The sequence below is a fragment of the Salvia miltiorrhiza genome, chromosome 1 (genome assembly GCF_028751815.1).
Source record: "Salvia miltiorrhiza cultivar Shanhuang (shh) chromosome 1, IMPLAD_Smil_shh, whole genome shotgun sequence".
NCBI lineage: Eukaryota > Viridiplantae > Streptophyta > Magnoliopsida > Lamiales > Lamiaceae > Salvia > Salvia miltiorrhiza.
In genome coordinates, this window is record NC_080387.1 from 70,313,958 (window position 1) to 70,336,512 (window position 22,555).

Genomic DNA, 22,555 nt, shown 5'->3' on the forward strand with positions numbered 1-22,555 from the left:
TTGTTTCGTCTTATAACTAAAATTGGTCCCACTTAATTTTAACTCATTACATGGACCATATAAGAAGTATATTAACTTTAGCTTCGGCTGCGGTTCCATTTTATCCCTCTAAATAGAGGAATAATATACGAGGGATAAATTTATCATTTAAATTGATCAGGATCATATTTTTTATATTTATTGATCACTCCGTATAATTAAAATGGTATAAAATTATAACACACTTTTTAAGTATAAAATTATATATATATATATATATATATATATATATATATATATATATATATATACCTTGTCCAAGTGAAAAGATGTTGCTCGAAATTTTATACCACATACCCGAATTTTTTATTTGCTTCAAAGCAAATGATTTTTTATTAAGTATAAAGTGGTAAATGGGTTGGGCTTCTCTCTTCCTTATAATTCAAAGCAAACATATCCGAAAAGTATATACTCAAAAGTCAAAATACACTCTTAATTAGTTTTATTTCCTTGTTTTTATTATTATCATCATTATTATTATTATTGAAACGTGATACGGTGGTTCTTTCTATGTTGTTTTTCTTTTCTTTATATATAATCGCCTTTTAAAAAAATTAATGAGGGCGCCTTGTAAATTTAAACGTGATACGGTCTTAAATGATAATTAACCTTTTATTTCTATTAACAGCTATGAAGTTAATTTATAGAGCTTTAGTAGCATACTATATTTATAACTTTCATTATATAGTAAATTAGCTAGGGTTTATTACTTTATTAACTATATATAGACAGTTACTTAGGCCTTTATATTTGTAGCACTATAAAATACTGTAGTCTTCGAAAGCAGACCGCGCTCACTTAAATACTGAACTCTTATTGCTCAAAATAGTACGCTATGTTTTTTTTTTTTTTTAAATACTTTGCTCTGAATCTATATTATAATAATTTTTTTATTTTAAAGAAAATATAGGACGTACTAGGTTTGAATATGATATTTTTTGTAAGAGTAATTGGTGTATAAATACATAAATTTTACTCACTTTTTGGTATTTAACATGAACTTTAAAATCTAATTATAAATACATGAACTTTAAACTTATTTAATTTTTGATCCATTTTTTATATCCCATGAAATTAATGCCGGCATGTCAAAATTAAAACTTACTTGACAAAATTAATCCTCTAGCATCTGATTAAAAAATTTCCTTCCCCCATTTAATTTACACATAAAAACCCTTTCACATCCACTTCTCTAACCTTAAACAAAATTTCATTCCCCCATTTCACTTCAACTCCTCTCTCATTCTTTCAACGTGCCTTGAATCGCTCAAGTTGCATGTGTCTTTCTTTGGGTTTTGGTGGTGGCCAAAGACCCGTGTATAGCTTAGGAGGAATGGGAAATAGGTAGGGCCTCTGCTCTTATTCATTGAAGTTTTAGCTATAGGGATTAGGATTTTCATGAAATATCTTGATTAAATGAGTGTGTTCTAATTAATCCCTTCATTGTTTCCTAATTAGGGGTCAGGGGTTTGGACCTCTGTATAATTTTCTCTGGAGGCTCAGCTATGAATTTCGTTTTATAGATATAAATTTCGACACAAATTTGTAGATATGAGTGGAGATTTTTAACGAGTAATTGGCTTATAAATATATGATTTTTATTCTTCATCTCTGGTAATAGTGTATTTTGTTGAATAAAAATGGAGATTGAGTCATTTGTTTTGCCATATGTGTCGCTAATTAGCTTTAATTATCTCATTACTGCTAATTTTGTATTATCTGTAGATGTGACCTCATATTTGGGATGTTTAAAGTCTGCTTCATCGCTTGTTTCGTTAAAATTAGATGAAAGAGAAAGAATTAGAAATATAAGTAGGTGTGAATGGGTATTTCTGTGTAAAGATGGGGGGAGGAAATTTCTAAATCAGATGTCAGTTAGAGGATTAATTTTGTCAACTTAATTTTAATTTTGACATGTCAACACATTAATTTCCTGAGATATAAAAAATGGGTCAAAACTGAATAAATTTAAAGTTCATGTATTTATAATTAGATTTTAAAGTTTATATTGAATATAAAAAAATGAATAAAGTTCATATATTTATACATCAATATATTAAAACTTACAAAATAATTTTTAATCAATTCCTTATCTTAATGATAGATATTATTTTAGTTATTTACTGGGTCGTTTACCAGATTTTATAAATCCTCATTCATTGGCATTATATGAGCAGCTCATCATTTATATATCAATAATTGTCACGTGTTAATTTAATGTGCTCATTATTCATTGAATTTATAGGTAGAAAAGACAGAAACGTAGTTGTGGAATGGCCATGGAAAATAAGGAAACATGTTATGTATTGCTATATATATATCGGGTCATCTCTCAGGGTGGGCCATTATATGGGTGACAGCCCAGGACATTATTTTTGGATGTCCAAAATTTTTTTATATCCTTTTATATATTATTAATATTATTATGAACCTAATTTTTTTTTTGTAAACTACTAACATAAAAAAAAAAAAAAAAAAAACAGGGTCCAAAAAATTACATCCCAAAGAATTTTGAGCCTAAAAAAATTAGGGTTAATTGCCTATAAATACACAAACTATACTCAAATTTTAGTTTTTAATTAAATCTATTTTTTTGGTCAAAAAATACATAAACTTTTAATTTTTAGGAATTTGACATGACCCCAAAAATTCATTGGCCAATAACTTGATTGACTGAATTTTGATGGTCAATTTGAATGTACAGTTGGAAAGCTATTGACGTTGTCTTTCTAATGATACTTATATGGTTGAGTTTTGGTAACCGGAAGTTGTCGAAAAAAAGAAAAAATATAAAGTTTCGTGACCTCGACTTTCATGCCATTTTTTTTTACCATTTCCGGTTATCAAAACCCACCAATATAAGTATAATTAGAAATATAACACTAAAAGCTTTCTAACGGTACGTTCGGATTGCCCATCAGAATTCAGACAATCAATTTATTAGACGACGAAATTTCGGCTTCGGTCAAATTCCAAAAATATAAAAGTTCATGTATTTTTTTACCAAAAAAATAGATTTGGTCAAAAACCAAAATTTGAGTATAGTTCGTGTATTTATAGGCAATTAACCCAAAAAATTATAAAGTTTAATATCATTTTTTGTGTATATACGATGTGCATTGACTCTATCATGAAACAATTAGAAAGTTTAATAGTATTATTTTTTGAAAAGTATAGGAATGAGGTTTTGATACAAGTTTGACAATTGCTAAAAGCCTTGTATCTAATATGAATATAGAGTCAACATTTTCAACAAAACGTCGTATTATTAGAAGAAGAAAAAAAACAATTTGATGAGGAAGAAAGTTTTGAAGTTTCATTATCACCTCGAAGAGTCATTTAAAATTGAGTATTTTGTAGTTGTTGTGGACATGGCGATTGCTTTTTTTAAAATGTAGACTTGAACAAATGATCGAATCATTTGATCATATATTTGATTTTTTGTTTGATTCAAAACCTTTAAAATCTACTTTTATAATTATTAACTTTTTTCTATCGAAATGCTATTATATGTCTTTAAAAAAAAAGTGTTATCTTAGATTTTTATGATGATGGATAGAGGATCCATTTTTATTCTTTCGCTCGAGGTCCATTTTTTGTCAGAAACGACTCTGTAAATGTATAGAGACAAATGCATGTATCGTGTATGTGTGGTTTAGTCAAAAAAATTTGTTTTTTATTTTCGCATCTATATTACACGTATCAATCTGCTCGTGATCGTATATGTATATAGTCCACTACCGAAAACTTGCGGGTATGTTAATTAAGACTTGCATAAATAATAAATTCAAATTTTCTACCAAACTACAAAAATAAGAGGAGCTCTCCCCTATAAAACAAGTTGTATCGTACAATCGAGTTGTACCCGCACCCTGACTTGCTTAGACCCGACCCAGACCCACCCAAACCCGCGCTCCTTTCCCACCGCTCTATCTCTCTTCATGTCTGACTCTGTATTAATTTCTCTCCCTCTTCTATAATGTTGTCTCTTGCTGCATTTTCCGGTCGACTTCATCCTCCTCCACCGGCAGCTTCGTCGTTTCTGCTGACCGATTGGATCGGTCCCCGGCCCCAGGCCTAGCTTCGCTGCCGTTTGAAGTCGGGATTTTACTTACTGATCATCATGCTCTTTCTTGAAATACCTTATTCTTGATCTTCATTTATCAACTTACTTTACTCTGTAAGCCAACAAAACTTCGTGAAACATCAATGGGGACAGTTATGTAAAGATTGGAACAAGATATACATAATATATATATATATATATATATATATATATATATATATATATATATATATATATATGGAAACATAAAAATCATAATAGCTGAATGTGAAAAAAAATCTAGGCTCCTACTCAATTTGTTGTCTTTTTTCATGCTGTTGTTAATGCCCCTAGTCAATCTAGTTTTTTATTTAATATAAATGATATTATGTCAATGATATATTTTTTTTATTAAAATAAATACTAGCATATTGTAATGACGATTTTAATAATAGAAAATTATACTTTTAGTGTATGCAAATGACACTTTCGAATAAGTTCGACAAATGATACTTTCGCAAATTACATAACACTTTTAATTCAAAAAAATGATATTTTTAATATATATAAATGATACTTCGTAAATAATATTGTGCATCGAAAATCTACCAAAATTGTAGCTTGTGGGATTTAAATCCACGACCTTCTGGTTTAACACCACAAGGTCTACCAGCTGAGCTTCTTAAACCTTGCATTAATATATATATATATATATATATGGTGGGTGTGGTTATAATGAGAACCACACTTATCGTGAGAACATAAGAACCATTAAAATCAATGCATCTGCTTTATAAATTAATGCATTCGCTATTAAATTTAATGCATCCGAAAATAATAAAAATTTTGGTCCCTTCAGGATTCGAACCCAGGATCTGCATTCATCCACCAAGATGATGCATCCACCGTAGATCTTGATGATCGAATGGCTTAAAATGGTTCTCCGTTCTAATTTTATTTAGTGGTTCTTATTTGAACCTCTCCCTATATATGGTAGGGTTAATATAAAAACCCCTCTTAAGATGAAAACTAGGAACCAATTTAAAGTCATTGATTTAAATAAAATAGAGGGCTGAGATTAAACTACAGATGTACAATTTCGATTGCATAGATGCACGGTTTCAATTGCATAGATGCACAATTTCGATTTGCTTGAGTATTTTGCATTGTTGGTTTCAATTGCATAAATTGCATATTTTTTAAGTGCACAGTAAAATATAATAGATGCACAGTTTCTTTTGTTGACTAAATCCTAACCATTAGATCTAATATTTAAAAGGTCAAGATTAGGTTCCTAGTTCTCATTTTAACAGAGGTTTTTATTAGAACCTCTTTCTATATATATATATATATATATATATATATATATATATATATCTTGTTGCACGGAACAAGTTGTATAGAAGTATTTGCCCAAAAACATTAGACTTGTGGCAAATAAGCAAAGTTTTTTGGGGGGCAAAAGTGTAATTTTTCTTGAACAACTTGTTGGGTAGATGAAGAAGGGGGAATAGTTGGCGTGGGTGATGGGTGAATGAAAATAATAATCTTTTACTATTTGATAATATGAATTGATATTTTTGGCTATTGCAAACTTGAACTAAGGCACAATTAAGCTTAATATTTTTTGCAGGTGAAGCTGAGTTGATGCAAAATCGACAAGTGTTTTTTCTCCTAATTTGATCAAACATACGACAGGTACAGGCACATGATAGATGTACGACAATTTGAATTACAATTATTGTAGATTTGAAAGTTAGTAGAGCCGTAAACGTCTTCATAAATGCTAGGGCTGGAAACTTTGTACTTAGTAGAACCGTAAACGTCTTCGTAAATTCTAAGCCAATATTTGGTCGGATGTTTTTAGAGATTGGAAAGGGGTTTAATTAATTGTTTGATTTGGGTAATGAGTTAACTATTACCCTTAATTGAGGGTAACTCAATCATCCAATTTTTTACCCCTCAAAATAGAGGGAAAATAAAAGAAAGAGAATCCCTTACTAATGATTCATTTCCATTGTTAAACCAAACAATCAATAAAAGTAATGGTTATTGTTACCATTCTACTCCTTTATTTGATTCCATTCCATTTTTATTCCTCTACTTGAACCAAACGAGCACTAAGACTGTAGTGGATCCTGGTCCAGATCCCTCAATTATTATTATTTTTTTTGAATTTAAACTTTGTAATTAAGCTATTCTTGAAATTTTCGAATATGGAGTAACAGTTTTGAAACCTAAATTCAGTTTTATTTTCATAAATATACAATTTAGTATTTTAGAAGCATAATTATTTAATTTAATTTAATGATATATCATATGAAAGTTATTAACTTGTAAATTAATAATTAAATTAACTTAAAATTATAGAACAATAAACCCTATTAAGTATTAGGTATTAACTCAATCAATAATTACAAACAGTAAATTTATGTGACAACATCTCCACCGCACCGCCGACCTTCGCTCTGTCGTCAAATTAAGTGTTTCGTGTGCCTCTCCAGTCACGATCGCCGCCCCTCAGCCTAGGTTAATCCGCTGTCTTAACTCTTAATCTCTTCTTATCTTTGTTCTTTACTTCTTTTTATCAAAATTTAGAGTTTATATAATTATAAACCCTAAGAAATAAGAAGTAAGAAGCATATATAAAAAATAGGGTTATTAGTGCCTAAATACACCAAATTTGGGGGTAGTTTGGTTTTGCACATGAACTTTAAAAGGTGTAAAAAATACATGAACTTTAATGTTGTAGCAATTTTATCACAAAGTTCACTAAATGAAAACTAGCTAGTTGATTTTCGGTTGGGCATAATTATTGAAATGGGATTTCTCCTGTTCCAATTTTGACCCGATCTCGCAACAGGCGGCAGCCTCCACCGCCGTCGTCCCTCTCTCTTCTAACGGCGAGAATTGTTGCCGCCGTGACAGCTGCCGCCGTGACAGCAACACCTCTGCCTCAACTCTCTCTCTCTCTCTATCAACCGAAGCAATCAGCACAAGCCCGACGTTGACTACCCGTCAGCCCACCATCCGCGCTCGGAGCAACCTCGCCGCGGATTGACAGCAGCGACGCCAGCCGCACCGCCGCATCTGCTGCTCGTCCGCTGAAGAACCGCAGCCTGGCCGTTGCTGCTGTGCACTCTTCACAGCGGCGCAGCAGCAGCTGCTGCGAGCTTCTTCCTCGCGTGCTCCACCTCTTCCTCGCGAGCTCTTCGCCCGATCTGCCCTCTTCTAACGGCGGAATCTGGACCGATTCGCGACTGAGACGGAGGCGGCGGCGACGGCAGGTAGATTCACATAGTGGTGGCTGCGAGCCTTGGCGGAGGAGCCGAATTATTTGCAGGAGGAAACGGCTAAAAAAGTCGACCTCGTCGACCTCACGCCGCTGATTCCGATGGCGTCAAACGGCGGCAATGGCCCCTCCAGCGTTGGTTGGTTCCCGCCGCCATCTTTGGCTTCCGGTGGTCTCAGTTCACCGGGCGACAGAGGTGCGCTCAACCTGACGGTCGTCTCTACAAATTTTCTCCCAAATACTCCTCGTTCATCCTTCGTTGTAGGAGAGAACTCCAAGACCGCTCCTCTGGATCGAAGTTCAGGTGTTGCTGCTCTTCCGAACCCTTCGATGGCCCCCCCGTCTGGTCCGAAGGTGTCGCCTCCTCCTCAGCCGAATGCCTCTTTTGCAGATAAGCTGAAGGCTAGGGATGGCAGTCCGACCAAGCAAGTTTCCAAACCTAGGGACGTCCCCGCTCATGACTATTCAATCCTCCGGCCGGAGTTGGTGGATCTCAAGCGTTGCCTTGTTTTGGACCCTTCTTTCCACCAACGACAAGTCCGGTGTTTCGCCCATGCGGTTCACGGCCGACTGATCCTCCGCAAAGGTGATTCACCTCGGTTTGCAGCGGATCTTTGGGAGGAACTTCAGCAGCTTTGGAAACCGTCTGCCGGTTGGTCAATTCATCCTCTCGGAAAAGGTTTCTTCACTTTTAATTTCACAACCGACGAGGATAAGGCAGCGGCTTTCACTAAACGACTTGGAGTCTACGCTCAGGTATACTACATCTCCAGGCTTGGGTGCCGAATTTTGATCCCTACAAAACGCCTTCTACCCTTGTTCAGGTATGGATTAGAATATTTAACTTGCCGCATGAATATTGGCACCCAGAGGTTCTTTCCGGGGTCGCACGAGAAGTGGGAATGCCTATCTTGATTGATGGTCAGTCTGCACAGGCTCATGTGGGTCACTTTGCTAGAATTCTTGTTGAGTTAGATGTTTCGGCTGATATTCCTGAGGCTTTAGATATTAAGTGTGGCGACACTGACTTTACTGTCAAGTTTCGATATGAGAATTTGCCTTTTTACTGCTCCGTTTGCAATGTTGTGGGACATACTGCTAACCAATGCAGAAAGAGTAAAACGACCACGATGGGCTTTTCGGAACATCAGGGCCGGGAACGTGTTCACTACAAGGTGGATGACCATAGGGTTGATCCTCGTCCCTACACTGGAAATCAGGAATCTCCAGCAACGGCTGCACAAGCTTTAGCTGAGATTGGACAGTCTTCAGATCCTACCTCATCCAATCCCTTTGCTGTGTTGGTTTCTCTTGATGGTGATGATAACATGGACAAGCCGCCTTCTGATGGAGGCCGAGCTTCAGATACTTGCATCCCTCAGGACAGTCAGGGTAGAAAGGATATAGAACAGTCTGGTTCAGATGACGAAAAGAGCCAAATTGAGATAGTTGAGCAGGAACACAAGAGGACTTCTGCACCTCTAGTTGTTCAGCCGCTTGCTGTTATGACTGACAACAACGCTGTGCTAACTTTGACTGGGACGACAGGACCCATTTCTCGTACACGAGGGCGTCCGAAAGGGGCTATCACCAAGAAGGGGAGAGTTTCTGATTCTTCTATCAAGCACAGGCTCCGTCGTTTCATAATCAATGGCATGTCTTCGGATTTCCAAAATTCAGCACGCAGTGATGATATGCATGGCCCTGGTCTTGACACTTCTTCGCCTGTGGAGTTCCTGAATAAAGTGAAGTTTGCTCAGTCTGGAGGACAGATACTGCAAAACTTTGTGATCAACTCCTCTAACTCTACCGATGCAGCCCATGCTATGTCGGTTGTGGCCTCTTCAAAAATGAAGAAAAAATGGGGCGATTGGTTGGACGATGAAGAGGACGATGTTTTAGACGAGGGCGACCCGCTTAAAATATTCTCTTAGTCTTGGTTTCTTTTTTGGTTACCCGGGGTTTCTTGCGGGTTATTTTGCTTGTTTCCTTTTGTATCTGGTCTCTCTTTTTTTTCCTTTTCTTTTTAATAAAATTTCCATTTCAGCAATTTTATCACAAATTCAAATATAAGATATTCGAACTCCATAAAAATCTTACGATTTATGCGTTTAAAGACTTCTTATACGATATCTTTTAGAGATGTCCTATACGATGTCACAAATTCAATTTTTGCTCAAATTAAAGCTGACGTGACAAGTCGAAATATCGATATGATTCATCGAACGTTTTAAAAAATGACATCGTTATCGTATAAGACATCTCTAAACCCGTAAACCCTAAGATTTTTATGGAGTTTGACTATCTATTATTTGAATTTGTGATAAAATTGCTACAACATTAAAGTTCATGTATTTTTTTACACCTTTCAAAGTTCATGTGCAAAACCAAACTACCCAAAAAATTGGTGTATTTTAAGCGTCAATAACCCTAAAAAATATTATTTTTCTTAAAGTTTTTGCATGTTATTAATAAACACCTAATGTTTTTGCATGACAAATATGTGGTCTGGTGTGTGTCGTTACTCTGCTGGACAATTAATATTTGAATTCAATTATAAGTATTTTATGTTGAAAAATTATAACAATAAGCTAGCATGGGTAAGTTAATTGAAATTATGTATGCATGTATTCGATCTTGATTCTCCAGGTATATGTTGTATTGGTGTGTGTGTGTACATAAAAATATATTTTCCTTGTATGAAAACTATAAATTAACTAAAAAAATGTTCTTGAATGAAATTTAGCCTAGTAGGTGGAAGATGGACGAATTAAAGAAAAATTTAAATAAGTATACGTGTGGGTGTGGCAAAATTGAGATTAAGATATAGTCTAATCTAGAGCTGCATGTGAGATTTCCCTCGTAAATAATTAGTTTTTGGTTTAGTAGAGAAGATTTGTTGGGCTGTAGTGAGTCTTATAAGTAGAGTCGTGTGGGTTTCTAGCTATTGAGCGTTTGCATAATATCACCGTGTACTAATTAATTTATTTGTTATTTGTTAACACAATATCATATGTCCCCAATAAGATACAAAGCGAAGCGAAATCTTATTTACAAACAGTGAGGTCTAGGGTTCGAATCCCACTGCTCCCCCTCTTTCCAAAGTTAAAAAAAAAAAAGGACACAATGTCGCGGCTCGAATCCCCACCATGACGAATTATTATATTTGTTTTTTAAAAATATCTTATACCAAAATATAAATTATTCTAATATAAGCTCTATTTAACTTTTAAAAACAAATAGAATGAGACACTAAAATTTCTATGGAGGATTCAAAATGATCGTAAGTGATTAATGGCAAGTGAACAATACTTTCCACAAAAAGTCAAACCACCCAAATTAAGTTTAATGGAGTTCATGAATGTACGTAATTATTCGAAGTGTAGAAATATAAAAATGAATTCATCCAACACACGAAATGTCCACTTAATTAATTCTATCTAGTTTAGCTAATAAGTTCATCTTTTCTTCAATACATCCAACCATCTATATAAACCCCTATTATTTCCCAAATTATACACCTCCTCAACCAACACATCCTACATTAGGGTTAATCTTCCCCAACTTCATTTTTCCTAGAAAAAAAATAGTAATAAAGAAGAACTCAAAAAAAAAAAAAAAAACAAATGAAGAACGTTAACTCAACATGTGGTCTTCTCATAATAATCGCCTCCCTTCTCATCGCCGGCGCCACCGCCGAAACCCAATGGTTCGAAAACTTCTGCCGGGGAAACAAAAACACAACCAAGCTTCATTTCTACGTTCACGACGTGCGAACTGGTCCCAACGCCACCTTGTACACCGTGGCCAACGCCTCCATCACCACCACTTCCCCCACCGGCTTCGGCCGCATCAACGTCTTCGACGACCGCGTCACGGCGGCGCCGGACATCGGCTCCGAGGAAGTGGCGAGAGCGCAGGGAACCACCACTTCCGTAGACCTCCAAGTCTCGGCGGCCTCCATGAACTTAAACTTCTATTTGACGTCGGGGAAGTTCAACGGCAGCACCGTCACCATCATCGGCCGGAATCAGTTCACCTTAGCGCAACGGGAGCTCCCGGTCGCCGGCGGCAGCGGGGCTTTCCGGTATGCTCGCGGATATGCAATTACTAGCAGTTATTCTAATGATGCGACCACCAATTATAGTGTGCTCGAGTACACGATTTATATCACCACTTCTACAAAATGTTGAACGTTTTATTAGTACATGCATGTCGTGTGTAATATATATTAAGATGTCATTTTATTTCTGATTTGTATGTTGATTAAATTATATGATTTGTATGTTGATTAAATTGTATGTTGATTTGTATGTAATATATATTAGTACACGATTTATTTGATTTGTTAGTTGTTGATTAAAATGAACTTTTAATAATTGCTAGTTCTGGAAGTTTGACTTGATTTTTTTGTTTCCGATCTGTTTATAATATTTCGCAATAATGGCATTACTTTTCAATGTGCTGCATATTAGAAATGCTTAAATTTTTACAATAATTAATCGGATAAATGACGTGACATGATTTGGTTTTTTTGCTTGCTAAATAGCAGAAAATTGGATGTGTATTTGTTACTTATTACTCACAGAATGCAGGTTGTATGGGTATTTAGGTCAAAATGATATCGTTGAAATTTATTGAGCTGAGTATGTATATTTTGCTACTACTTGAAAAATTGTGTTATTAATATTGCAATACTTTGTAAAAGGTACGTGTCGGAAATCAAAATCAGGTCAAATTTAATTTGAGAATTTTTTTAGTGAGTAACCCTAGTTAATATTTCGTTCGTCTATGAAAACTCTTACTCCATGAAGTGCATGCATGGTCAAAGATTTTAAGAAAAGTTATCGTACTAGCTAGGTCCACAATTTAAAAAAAGTAAGATAGTTGGTGGGTTTATATGAATCAATTAGTGACGATCGATATGAATTATTTAAGGTGATATTTAGTTAGTGAGATTATTTTAAAAAATAATTAAGAAAATATTTTGTGGACAAATAAAAAAGAAAAAATTAAAAAGAGTTTTAATATTGCTTTTCACATATCTTAATCTTTTACTTTTACCTGTACGTAGTAGTCATAAAGTTTAGAGATTTAGTAGCCAAATATATTTAAAGTGTCATTAATTATCCTTGCGTGGAATACTATATACTCATGTATATATAATTATATTTTTAGAACCATCATCTTGTTGGATGAATGGAGATCATGGGATCGAATCTTGAAGGTAGCATTTTTTTTAATTTAATTTTAACACCGAATGCATTAATTTTTACAGTGGATGCATTAGATTCTCACGTTCTCACAAATAATGTAGTTCTCTCTAAAACCATACCCTATATATATATATATGGTTAGGTTCAATGAAAAAGACCTAAATGTATGAAAGAAGAGAGAAGTAATCTCATCCGTTGATCTTATCTAATCTAACGGACATGATTTATTCACGCCATGTTCAACGGATTTTTTCGTTGAACATTCATGAACATATACAATATTTTTGGGGGTTTTGGGTTTCGACCCCCCATATGTTCAATGAAAAAATCCGTTGAACATGGCGTGAATAAATCATGTCCGTTAGATTAGATAAGATCAACGAATGAGATTACTTCTCTCTTCTTTCTTACATTTAGGCCTTCTTCATTGAACCTTGGCCTATATATATATATATGTATATATGAAAGTGTTTGAATAGATGAGATTACGTATGACACGATATAAACACCTCATCTTAGTATATTGCAATATATTATTGTAACATTTTTCTTGTACCTATTGTCATTCTCCAAATTTGTAGGTAGATAAGACTGGAATATTACATTCTCATTACAAACTACTCATTTTTTTTTTCAAAAAAAAAAGAGAAAAAGACTCGCAGATCCCGATGCTTTTTATATTCATTCACTACAACAAAAAACATACTATATTGAGACACTTATTTAGAGGCATTTTTTATTAAGTGCCTCTAAATTATTTTTTAGGACAATTGTTAAATACTAATTACATATTGGGACATATAATATTTCAATATCATTAATTAATTAAAAAAAATTAGAAAACGTGCCTATTTTGATGGACTTTCTTCCTCCCTTAACCCAATTTCACTCAAACACTTTCAATTTCCCTACATTTCATTTTTCTCTTTCGTGATTTCACTCAATCTCTTCTCAATTTCGATACTCCCACTTCCGGCGAGGGATCGCTGCCCCGTCCGCCTCCCTGGATCAGCAGTCTCACTCCCTCTCTCTCTCGTTCTCCTTTCAATTTCCTGATTTGGGTTGAATGCTCACGCACAAGGTCGAGACCTAGCTCTTACTCTCAGAGAGTCGCACCGCCGCTGTCTAGACAAGTTCCGGCGAACGGTTGCTACTCCCTTCTCCTCCGGCGACTTTGGCCCTACGCTCTTGCCTCTCTGTTTTCTCTCTCTCGTTTCAGTATGCGCCGCCTACTGGTAGTCTCCCTCGCTCGCTCCGTCTTCTAGCGGCCTCCGCCGCGCTCCAGCGAGGCCACGCCCCGACGAGGCGTCACCCCTCTCACTTGTCCCCCTCTCTGATTCACTTTTCTCCAACAACTCATTCAAGCCCTAGCTTTTTCTTCATCAGAAAATTCCGCCGCCTTCACTTGGGATTCCAGTGAGCCCTAGTCTCTCCCAAAAGAAAGAAGCTGACTGCCGATTTGATTTTCTTCATCGAACGACCGCCGATTCAGGCCAAATGCATAGTCATCTTCAAAAATTTCTGGTAAATTCTCTCTGATCTCTCTACTTTAGCATGTACTTGGATATTATTTTCACTTAGTCGATGCCCTGTACCCTAATTAGTTGAGTTATTTAGAGTCGAACGATCTCAAGGTCGGTCGTTCTGGAAATTGAGTGAACTGGTATGACTACTCGATTTGTTTTTTGTGAACTATGGTGTATAAAAATAGAGCACTTAGGAGTCCTTTTGTGAAAGTAAACTTCAGAATGCCACTTGAATTTGAATTGAATGTGTCTCCTGAGCTGTTATAATTGGCAGAACTACATCATTTTTGGTAGATAACATGTTTTTCATGTAATGTCTCTTCTTAGTCTGGTGTTAACGCTGCACTGAGTATAGAGATTGATGATCCTGCGATAGAAGCTCTAGAGTTTCTGATATACGATGAAGAGATGGGAGAGGGAAAGGGAAACAGATGTATACCCCAGAACAAGAGAAGGTTTGTGATTGTTCTTGCTTTAGCTTGAGCTTAAGAACACTGTAGCTACCATATAATGATGTTCTAGAAAAATAGGCTATTAATACACTAAGCTCACGTTTGGTTGGGTGTTTTTGGAGGTTGGAAAGGGAATCAAGTAATTGAATTCATTACTTGTTGTTTCGTTTGAGTAATGAGATAATCATTACCCTTACTTAAGGGTAATCCAATCACCCAATTTGTTACCCCTTAAAGTAGAGGAGAAACAAAGAAAGAGAATCCCTTATTAATGATTTATTTCCATTGTTAAACCAAACACTCAATAAAAGTAATGGTTATTGTTACCTTTCCACTTCTTTATTTGATTCCATTCCCTTTCCATTCCTCTACTTGAACCAATCAATACATTAGCCTTTTACTACATTTATATCAAATTCTAATACTACATCTTGAAATAAATGTCAGGATATGACTCATTTTCTGACACTTTTATTAAATGTCATACTCCCTCCGTCCACCAATTAAAGCCCCATTTGAGGGTGGGCACGGAGACTAAGAAAGCTGAAAAAGGTGTTGTGGGTGAAATAAAAGGGTAATGATTAAGAGATTGGATTACTTTTACTAATCTTTGATTAGAAGATTTCTTTTATTTTTGAATTTATTTTTATTAGCATTTGTAATTTAATTTTGTTATTTTCCTTCTTAATTTTAAATTAGATTTCTGTTTTTTCTTTTCTTTTTTCAGTTTTCTTATTCTTATTTGTTCTTGTTCTTTATTTTATCAATCTTTCCTTCTTAATTTTTCGTTCATTTTTTTGAGTCAAATTTTTTCCTTGTATGTTTCGAATAAACAATTGTATGAGTTCCCTAAAAAAAATTGTATGAGTGCAAATTTGTATTGTTTGAACAGAAGTGAAGCTAAATGGATATTCTTGCAAGTCAATTAAAGTGACGGCGGAGGACTTCTTCTTCAGTTGTTTAGGCAAGGATGGCACCACCAACAACTTCGCCGGCTCGGTTGTGACCGACGCCAATGTTCAGAAAATCCCCCACCATGAACATAACAGAAAATCAGATGAAGGCATCATTGGCCATCCCACCAAAAAAATGAAAACGACATCACCTGACGGGAGGAATGCATTCAGTGATTCCAAGCCTTCCACTCTCGTCCGGCGACGTCGCTGGTTCTCGCCGCCTTTGGCGCAACGAGGTCGGCGCCTCTTCTTCCTCCTCCTCTCATTCCCTATTTCTTCCCCAAAATAAAATCCCCAATTTCTAGGGTTGTTGGTGAAATTTTGAGCCCTAGCTCTGCTCCAAGAAGTCAGCCGCCGCCTCGGCTCCTTCTCCGGCGAGGTTAGAGCCTCGCCTCTGACGCCACTTCCCCCCGTCCGTCACTCCTCTGAATTTGTCACCCTAGATTACTCCCTTCGTAACTGAGCCCTAGCTCCTCCGTCAAAGCTGCCGCCGTCGCCACGGACTTCAAATTTCCGGTGAGGCCGCGCCTCGCCTTCGACACTCTCGTTCCTCTCTGATTTCCCTTATCAAGAATCCTCTTCCAAATTCAAGTTGAATTTGGAGAATTTGGAGAATAATGGCCGAAAATTAATACTCCAATTCAACTTAAAAATCCTCTTCCAAATCTTTTAAAAAATGGCCGAAAAAGCTTCAAAATCCTCTTCCAAATATGTTAAATTAATAATGGTCGAAAATTCAACTTAAATTAGGAGAATAATTAGTTCTTTAATTAAGTGAGCTAAAAAATAGGATGAGATAACTAATGGCAAAGGGTAGTAATTTCAAGAAAAGAGGGAGGGTAAAAGAGTATAAAAAGCACAATAGGGCTTTAATTGGTGGACAAAAATTTAAGGGCAAGTAGGGCTTTAATTGGTGGACGGAGGGAGTATAATTTTTTTAACATACAATATATATATATATATATATATATATATATAGGGGGCCGCTCCAATGAGACCCCCTAATTTTAGTGAGATCTAGGGTACGATCTGGTGCGTTTATTTTATCAATCCATGGCTGATATTGTATCTGGAGGGTGATTTTTTTTCGCAGGGTTCGAATCCTGGAGGGAGCAGAATATTTGAAATTTTGTTATTCATCAGTATATACGACCCTGTTCATCAGTATATATGCCTTATTCATTATGATTTTTTTAAATTTTATTTTTCATCAGTATATACATCTTGTTCATTAGATATACGTTTTGTTCATTAGTATTATATGTCTTATTCATTGTACTCATGTTACACGAAAAATAGGGGGTCTCACTGGAGCGCGCCCCTATATATATATATATATATATATATATAATTTACTGATAAATACAAAATATATATATATAGACGTATACTATACTAGCTTTTTACACACATGTTTTTTGCTTTAATTTTAAAAGATGGCTTTTGAACTTATTGAAAAATATTAAATTATTTAGAATCAATCAACTTAGATACAAAAATTCCAAAGAGAAGTGATACATTAACATTAATTAATCTCTTTAAAAAAATTGATAATTAAAGTAAGAAAAAAATGTTAATTAAAATAAAAGACAGCTAAACAACCACAAATCACTCCTCTACATAATATTCTAATTAAAACAAGAAGGAAAAAAAAACGCTAATTAAAATTAAAGCACGAGCTTTTACTCTTGTTTCAATTCACTCTTTTATTAGTTAACCCAATATATGAAAATCATATATATTTTTATATACATAATAATATCTTAAATTTTTACATAAGAAAAAGTTTGGAATTGAACATCGTTACTTGGTTTCTTCCTCAAAATATTTTCCCACCCAAAATTAAAAGCCCTAGCCTCCTCACCTCCTCCTTCGCCGCTGCCGTCCACCATCCTACCTCCTCTTTTGTCATTGTCGTCTGCCACCCTATCTCCTCCTTCGCCGCTGCCATCCACCACCCTACCTCCTCATTCGCGCCGCCGTGAGGATTCTCTCTCTCTCTCTCTAATTATACATTTAATGTTTGTCAGCTTCCCGCTGCCGCCGCCTGCCTCGCCGCCGCGGTTACTGTTGGCCTCTGTTTTACGAGGTTAATTCCTAAGCTTCTCTGCTTCGAGGAAATCTAATTGCTCTTACGAAGAAGTATATCCTGAATTTGATTGCTTCAGCAGGTTCGCTGCTCTGAAATAATTATGAAAAAGTTGGATATAAATTGGTACTTTTTCCTATTGTTATGCATTTGGGAATTAAATTTAATGGCAATTGAAGAGTGATCAAATTTGATACCTCTATAGTGATCCAACAGATTTGATGCAGTGAACAGGGAGCAGGCCCTTCTTCATTGAGAAAAAATTCAAGTAAATTGCTATCATCATTATTGCTATCATTAATGTTTAACAAAATTCTATTCATTCTTTTTTGACTAATTGATCGCAGTAGTTGTTAGACGACATGATTATTTATGTGCGCCTATTTATAATGGAAATTGAGATTCTTGTACACAGTATAAGGTTTCATGTCTCTTTCCAGGAAGAAGAGTTAGTTTGTTTTGTTGATTTGAGTTGCAAAAAGAGTAGTTTCGAGTTCACATTTTGTATGAATTACACTACATTTTAGTGGAGTTTCGTTCATCATTTCTCATTTTTGAATTTCTGAAGGTTCCATAGGTGTTATCGAGTAGTAGAAAAAAGTGAAACTAGTTATTGATTGCAATATGCATATCTTTATATTTTAAATTGATCTAATAAGCTTAGAAGTAAGTCTATGTAAAGATTCTTTCACTCACTCTATCTGCAGCTTGGGACTTTATGTTTTTCCTCTTTGGGTTGCTCATCATCTTTATGAGAAAGACATGTGTAGAATTTTGATATCCTTTTCAATACCAAACTAAACATATCCTTAGAAACAAAACTACTATTAGAACCTGAGAGTTATCTGGCGAATGTTATGCATACAATTTTTTGCGATTCTATATTAAGTATAATTCATATCTTAGGCTTTGCTTATTTCCATTTCTCACAGAACACTTTTTATGCTTTATTTAAATACTACATATACATACTACAATTAATGAAGTTGCTTGGTTTCTGATGTTTCATTAGTTTCACAGCAGTAACGCATATCATTTTGCACCTTACCAGCCAAATTTTACTCAAATTTACCAAGCTATGTTGTTGTTTCTAAGTGTATACACAGATCCATCGGGTCATGTCCTTGAGTTTCAATTGTTTCATCTGTTAGCATTTTCGTCAACATGTTCTTGTTCGCTCAGGTAATTCAAATCTATTAGCTTGTAAATTAGGTAGTTCAGATCGAGTTAAGATTAAATCACTACAAATATTGGTCGAAAGACTTAAATCACATTATTAAGTAATTAAAATTACTTAACCTTTCTATAGTGTACTTTTATAACTCTTCTTGTACCAGTTTCCCAGAGCCATTTACAGTGTACAAAGGGAAGTGTCAGTAAGGAGCATGCAGTCATGGTTTTAAAGCTATAAAAGGTAATTAATCTTTCTCACTCTTGAAAATTGGTAGTAATTTATAGTTTATATGAAAATGCAACTGATTATTATAAAAGAAGTTTCGATGGAAATTCTTCTGTGTAGGACATGCAAAATGTCAGGTTATGAAGTCATGTTCACAGAATAGTCTCCAGTTTAGAAGGTATCTCTCAACTGAAACTTAATTAAAACATGGCATGTTTCTCTATTACCAATTTCTTGTTTGATTATGTTGATTGATTCAAGTTAAGTTTCTTAATTTTATTGTTTTTACGGAATTAGTATTGAACAACTCTTGATTTCTTTGTGCATGAATTGTTGTTTGTGAAGTTTCCCAAACATAGATGTCTATTAGAAGATGCCTTTTTCACCATCGCAATCTTTGGTGAACAGGGAGCCCTGCACCACAAACACCACAAACTGCTATGTTTAGTAGAGAATATAATCTTGAGTTAACTATCATTTCAAATACATCCAGATTATGGAAGTGTTTTGATTATGTCGTTGATTGTGTGGCCACAGATTATGCGTTGATGAGAGCACACGTAAGATTGTAGAGTATTTTAGTATGTGGAGTGCAAGAAAGAGTTGCAGCCTTCATCAATTTCAGATATGTTACATTTGTGTAAGTGTCTGTCACTTCTATTTTTTCTATAATGTTTGATTGTTTATATATTTGTTCTTTATTACCTTACTTGTGTATGCATTATTGTTGTTGTGAGTAATTTCAAGATGACCTATCAATGGATTGTTTTTTACTACTCGTGGTTTCGAATTCCTTTTTAGGCAGATAGTGCAATTTTGTTAGAACTTAATATTTCTCTTACCATGTCAAATATCTTAAGGACGTTGTATTGTTTATCTTGAATATATTGTGTTTCTGTTATCTTAACAGGAACAAATGAAGCTGTTGCGAAGATGGAATTAACCAAGTGTTCTAATGTTGACGGGATAGCCTGTGATAAAGTGCTCGAAGAAATATCAAAAGTGCTAAATAAATTGTGTAGTTATCTAAGACTTTTTTAGTAGTTCTCATTTTAATAGTGTATTTTGATTTTATTGAAATATTAAGTAAATTTTTATATGAAAGTATTCTTATGTTTTAAGGCGTTGGAAGTGTTATATTTAATTGTTGGTTCTCTAAACTAATTAACATTATATTATAATTGATTAAAAATATGTTGGAAGTGAAAATGCAATTATGAATTCTTAATTAAATGAAGAAAATTTAATATTTCGAGGGAGGAAAATATAAATTATAAATATTTGTAGGTAAAAAATATAAATTATAGACATTTGCAGGGTAAAATGTAATTATAAATATTTATTGGAGGTATTATGCAAATTTTCAGCTATAGTTTGTTGATGTACTCTTAAATGACATTTTGTGACACTTTCTAGTGACATTACATATGATTTTTCATGACATTTTTAAGTGAAGTAACAGGGGCTCTATTGTTACATACAACAAATTATTACACTTTCTACCATGACACTGGCCTCAAATGCCATTATAGATAAAGTGCCACCATAACATATTTCTGGTGACATTTTCAAGTGTCATTACAAGCCAACTTTCTAGTAGTGTTTTCCCAAATTATTAGTCTAGGGCTAGGATTGATTTGAATCAAGTTCTGAATTTGGAAGATAGTGACAACAAGAAGAATGAGGATGAGGGTGTGAGAGGTGAGAAGAACGATTGTGGTGGTTAGAGAATATATATGGATGATTGTGGTGGTGAATAGTTTAATAACTTATCCTTTTGTAAATGGGAGCAAAAACTTATTGTGGAGATCTGATGAAGATTTACCGTTATTATCTTAAATATGAACATAAAAAAGGTTTCGGTGTTAGGAGAGGATACGAGAAAGCTTTTGGTAAGAATGTAAAAGTCGATGAAAGAAAAAATCGGCTCTCGGGTTCGATCCCCATTGGGAGCGAATTTGGTGTTTGGAGAGATAAGAGTGGGCTTGGTGATTTCTTGGAGTGTTTGGGGTACTAACTGTTAACTTCTAACATTACTTTGTCCGATAAAAAAAAAAATTGGCTCTCGATACACGTACAACTATGATTGAAAAACGCAATCAAAATATAACTAATTTCTATATTAAATAAAAAAAATTATTCAAATTTAAATTTAAAAAATGACCTTGCCATGTGGCAAGATCTCAACGGCCAGCTTCAGTGAAGGAGTCGCACGATAGAAGGAGCCGGGTTGGATGCTCTCGCATCGCATTAATGCTTACTGAAAGATGACGTGGCAGATAGTTCCAACATACTGTTAAAATCAGCTTTAAGGTAGGGTACAGTTTGTTGATCTAATTATGTGAAGGACCAATTACATTGCGACGTGTGTGAGAGTGCTTATGTATATTTACAGAATTACAGTGATAATGTGACAATACATCAACAATCAATTATCCATCCAAGATATTAATATAGATAGTTGAACGCATTATAAATTAAAAAACTTATTTAAAAAATAGTATTAATAATAATTATTAATTATATTCTGAGTGAAAAAAATAGTTCATTATATAATATAAAGTTTCTATAAATTAAAAAAGATTATTTCTTGTGAATATCCCAAAATATTAAAAATTGACTATTTTTTATGCACGGATGAAGTATTTAATTAATATTTTTTCTAAAAATCAATGTCTATTGTTAATGAAATTTAAATATTTTTTCTAGCTATAACATCTTCGCGAATTTTTATAAATGAAAGTCTGTAAATTTATAACTTGAATCATTAATATATAGATAATTGCTACCACAATATTTCTTTCATCTTTTTTTCTTCAATTTCAATTTTATTTAGTTTAATTTTGTACTTATTAATAAGGCTTATTCCATCAATTAAGTTTTTTAATTATTTTTTATTATTTTATTTTAATTTTAATAATTAATTCCTTATTAGGTCCAAAGTTAGGTATATAGTATAGTTTTTAATTTATTTATTTTTGAAATATAAGTTAATTAGAATTCATGGAGTAATATTTTTATAAATTTTTATTGGCGACTAGATTCCATCCGAAATTTATATGATTCATGGAGTAATATTTTTATAAACTTTTATGGGCGACTAGATTCCTTCTGAAACTTTTATGGTATAGGATGCAGTTTGAGGGTTTTTTAGGATAGTAACTTAGGTTGATTTGGAAATTAGGATAAAAAATTTTAGACTTGTAAAAATAGGACGCTAATTTTTTTTTAGAGTAAAATAATTAAGACACTAATTAATCAGTGTTGCACCCGCAGAACTTTTGTCCGCCAATTATCGGCCGAGAAATGTCCTATTTTTACGACACTTATTAATTAGTGTCCTATTTTACTCTAAAAAAAAATTAGCATTCTATTTTTACAAGTCTGAAAGATTTTGTCCTAATTTCCAAATCAACATAAGTTATTGTCCTAAAAAATCCTTTGACTCGGCATAGGATGGCTAGCTCGATTTAATGCACAATACCTGAGTACCTGGGTTCTAGTGACCTAGTCCATCATGGTGCGGTCTTTAAATATTTTA

General features: G+C 34.3%; 1 protein-coding gene and 1 long non-coding RNA gene across 25 annotated transcripts; both read left to right on the top strand.

Annotated features, from left to right (window-relative positions):
* Positions 1-10,825: 10,825 nt before the first annotated feature.
* Positions 10,826-11,741, top strand: LOC131005636 (dirigent protein 21-like). Its single transcript, XM_057932642.1, has one exon. It carries the CDS (start codon positions 11,003-11,005, stop codon positions 11,567-11,569), a length of 567 nt encoding a protein of 188 aa, XP_057788625.1. The 5' UTR covers positions 10,826-11,002; the 3' UTR covers positions 11,570-11,741.
* Positions 11,742-13,362: 1,621 nt separating this feature from the next.
* On the top strand, positions 13,363-20,135 carry LOC131005637 (uncharacterized). Of its 24 annotated transcripts, none has more exons than XR_009095305.1 (9): positions 13,363-14,116; positions 14,446-14,573; positions 16,620-17,697; positions 17,832-17,883; positions 18,711-18,797; positions 18,953-19,029; positions 19,135-19,192; positions 19,552-19,654; positions 19,925-20,135. It is a non-coding gene; the product is annotated as an uncharacterized LOC131005637 (long non-coding RNA). The 24 variants fall into 24 exon arrangements; XR_009095320.1 differs by lacking the exon at positions 18,711-18,797 and having other exon boundaries at positions 16,620-17,615; positions 17,695-17,741; positions 17,821-17,883; XR_009095322.1 differs by lacking the exon at positions 18,711-18,797 and adding an exon at positions 17,698-17,741 and having other exon boundaries at positions 16,620-17,615; positions 17,821-17,883.
* Positions 20,136-22,555: the final 2,420 nt, after the last annotated feature.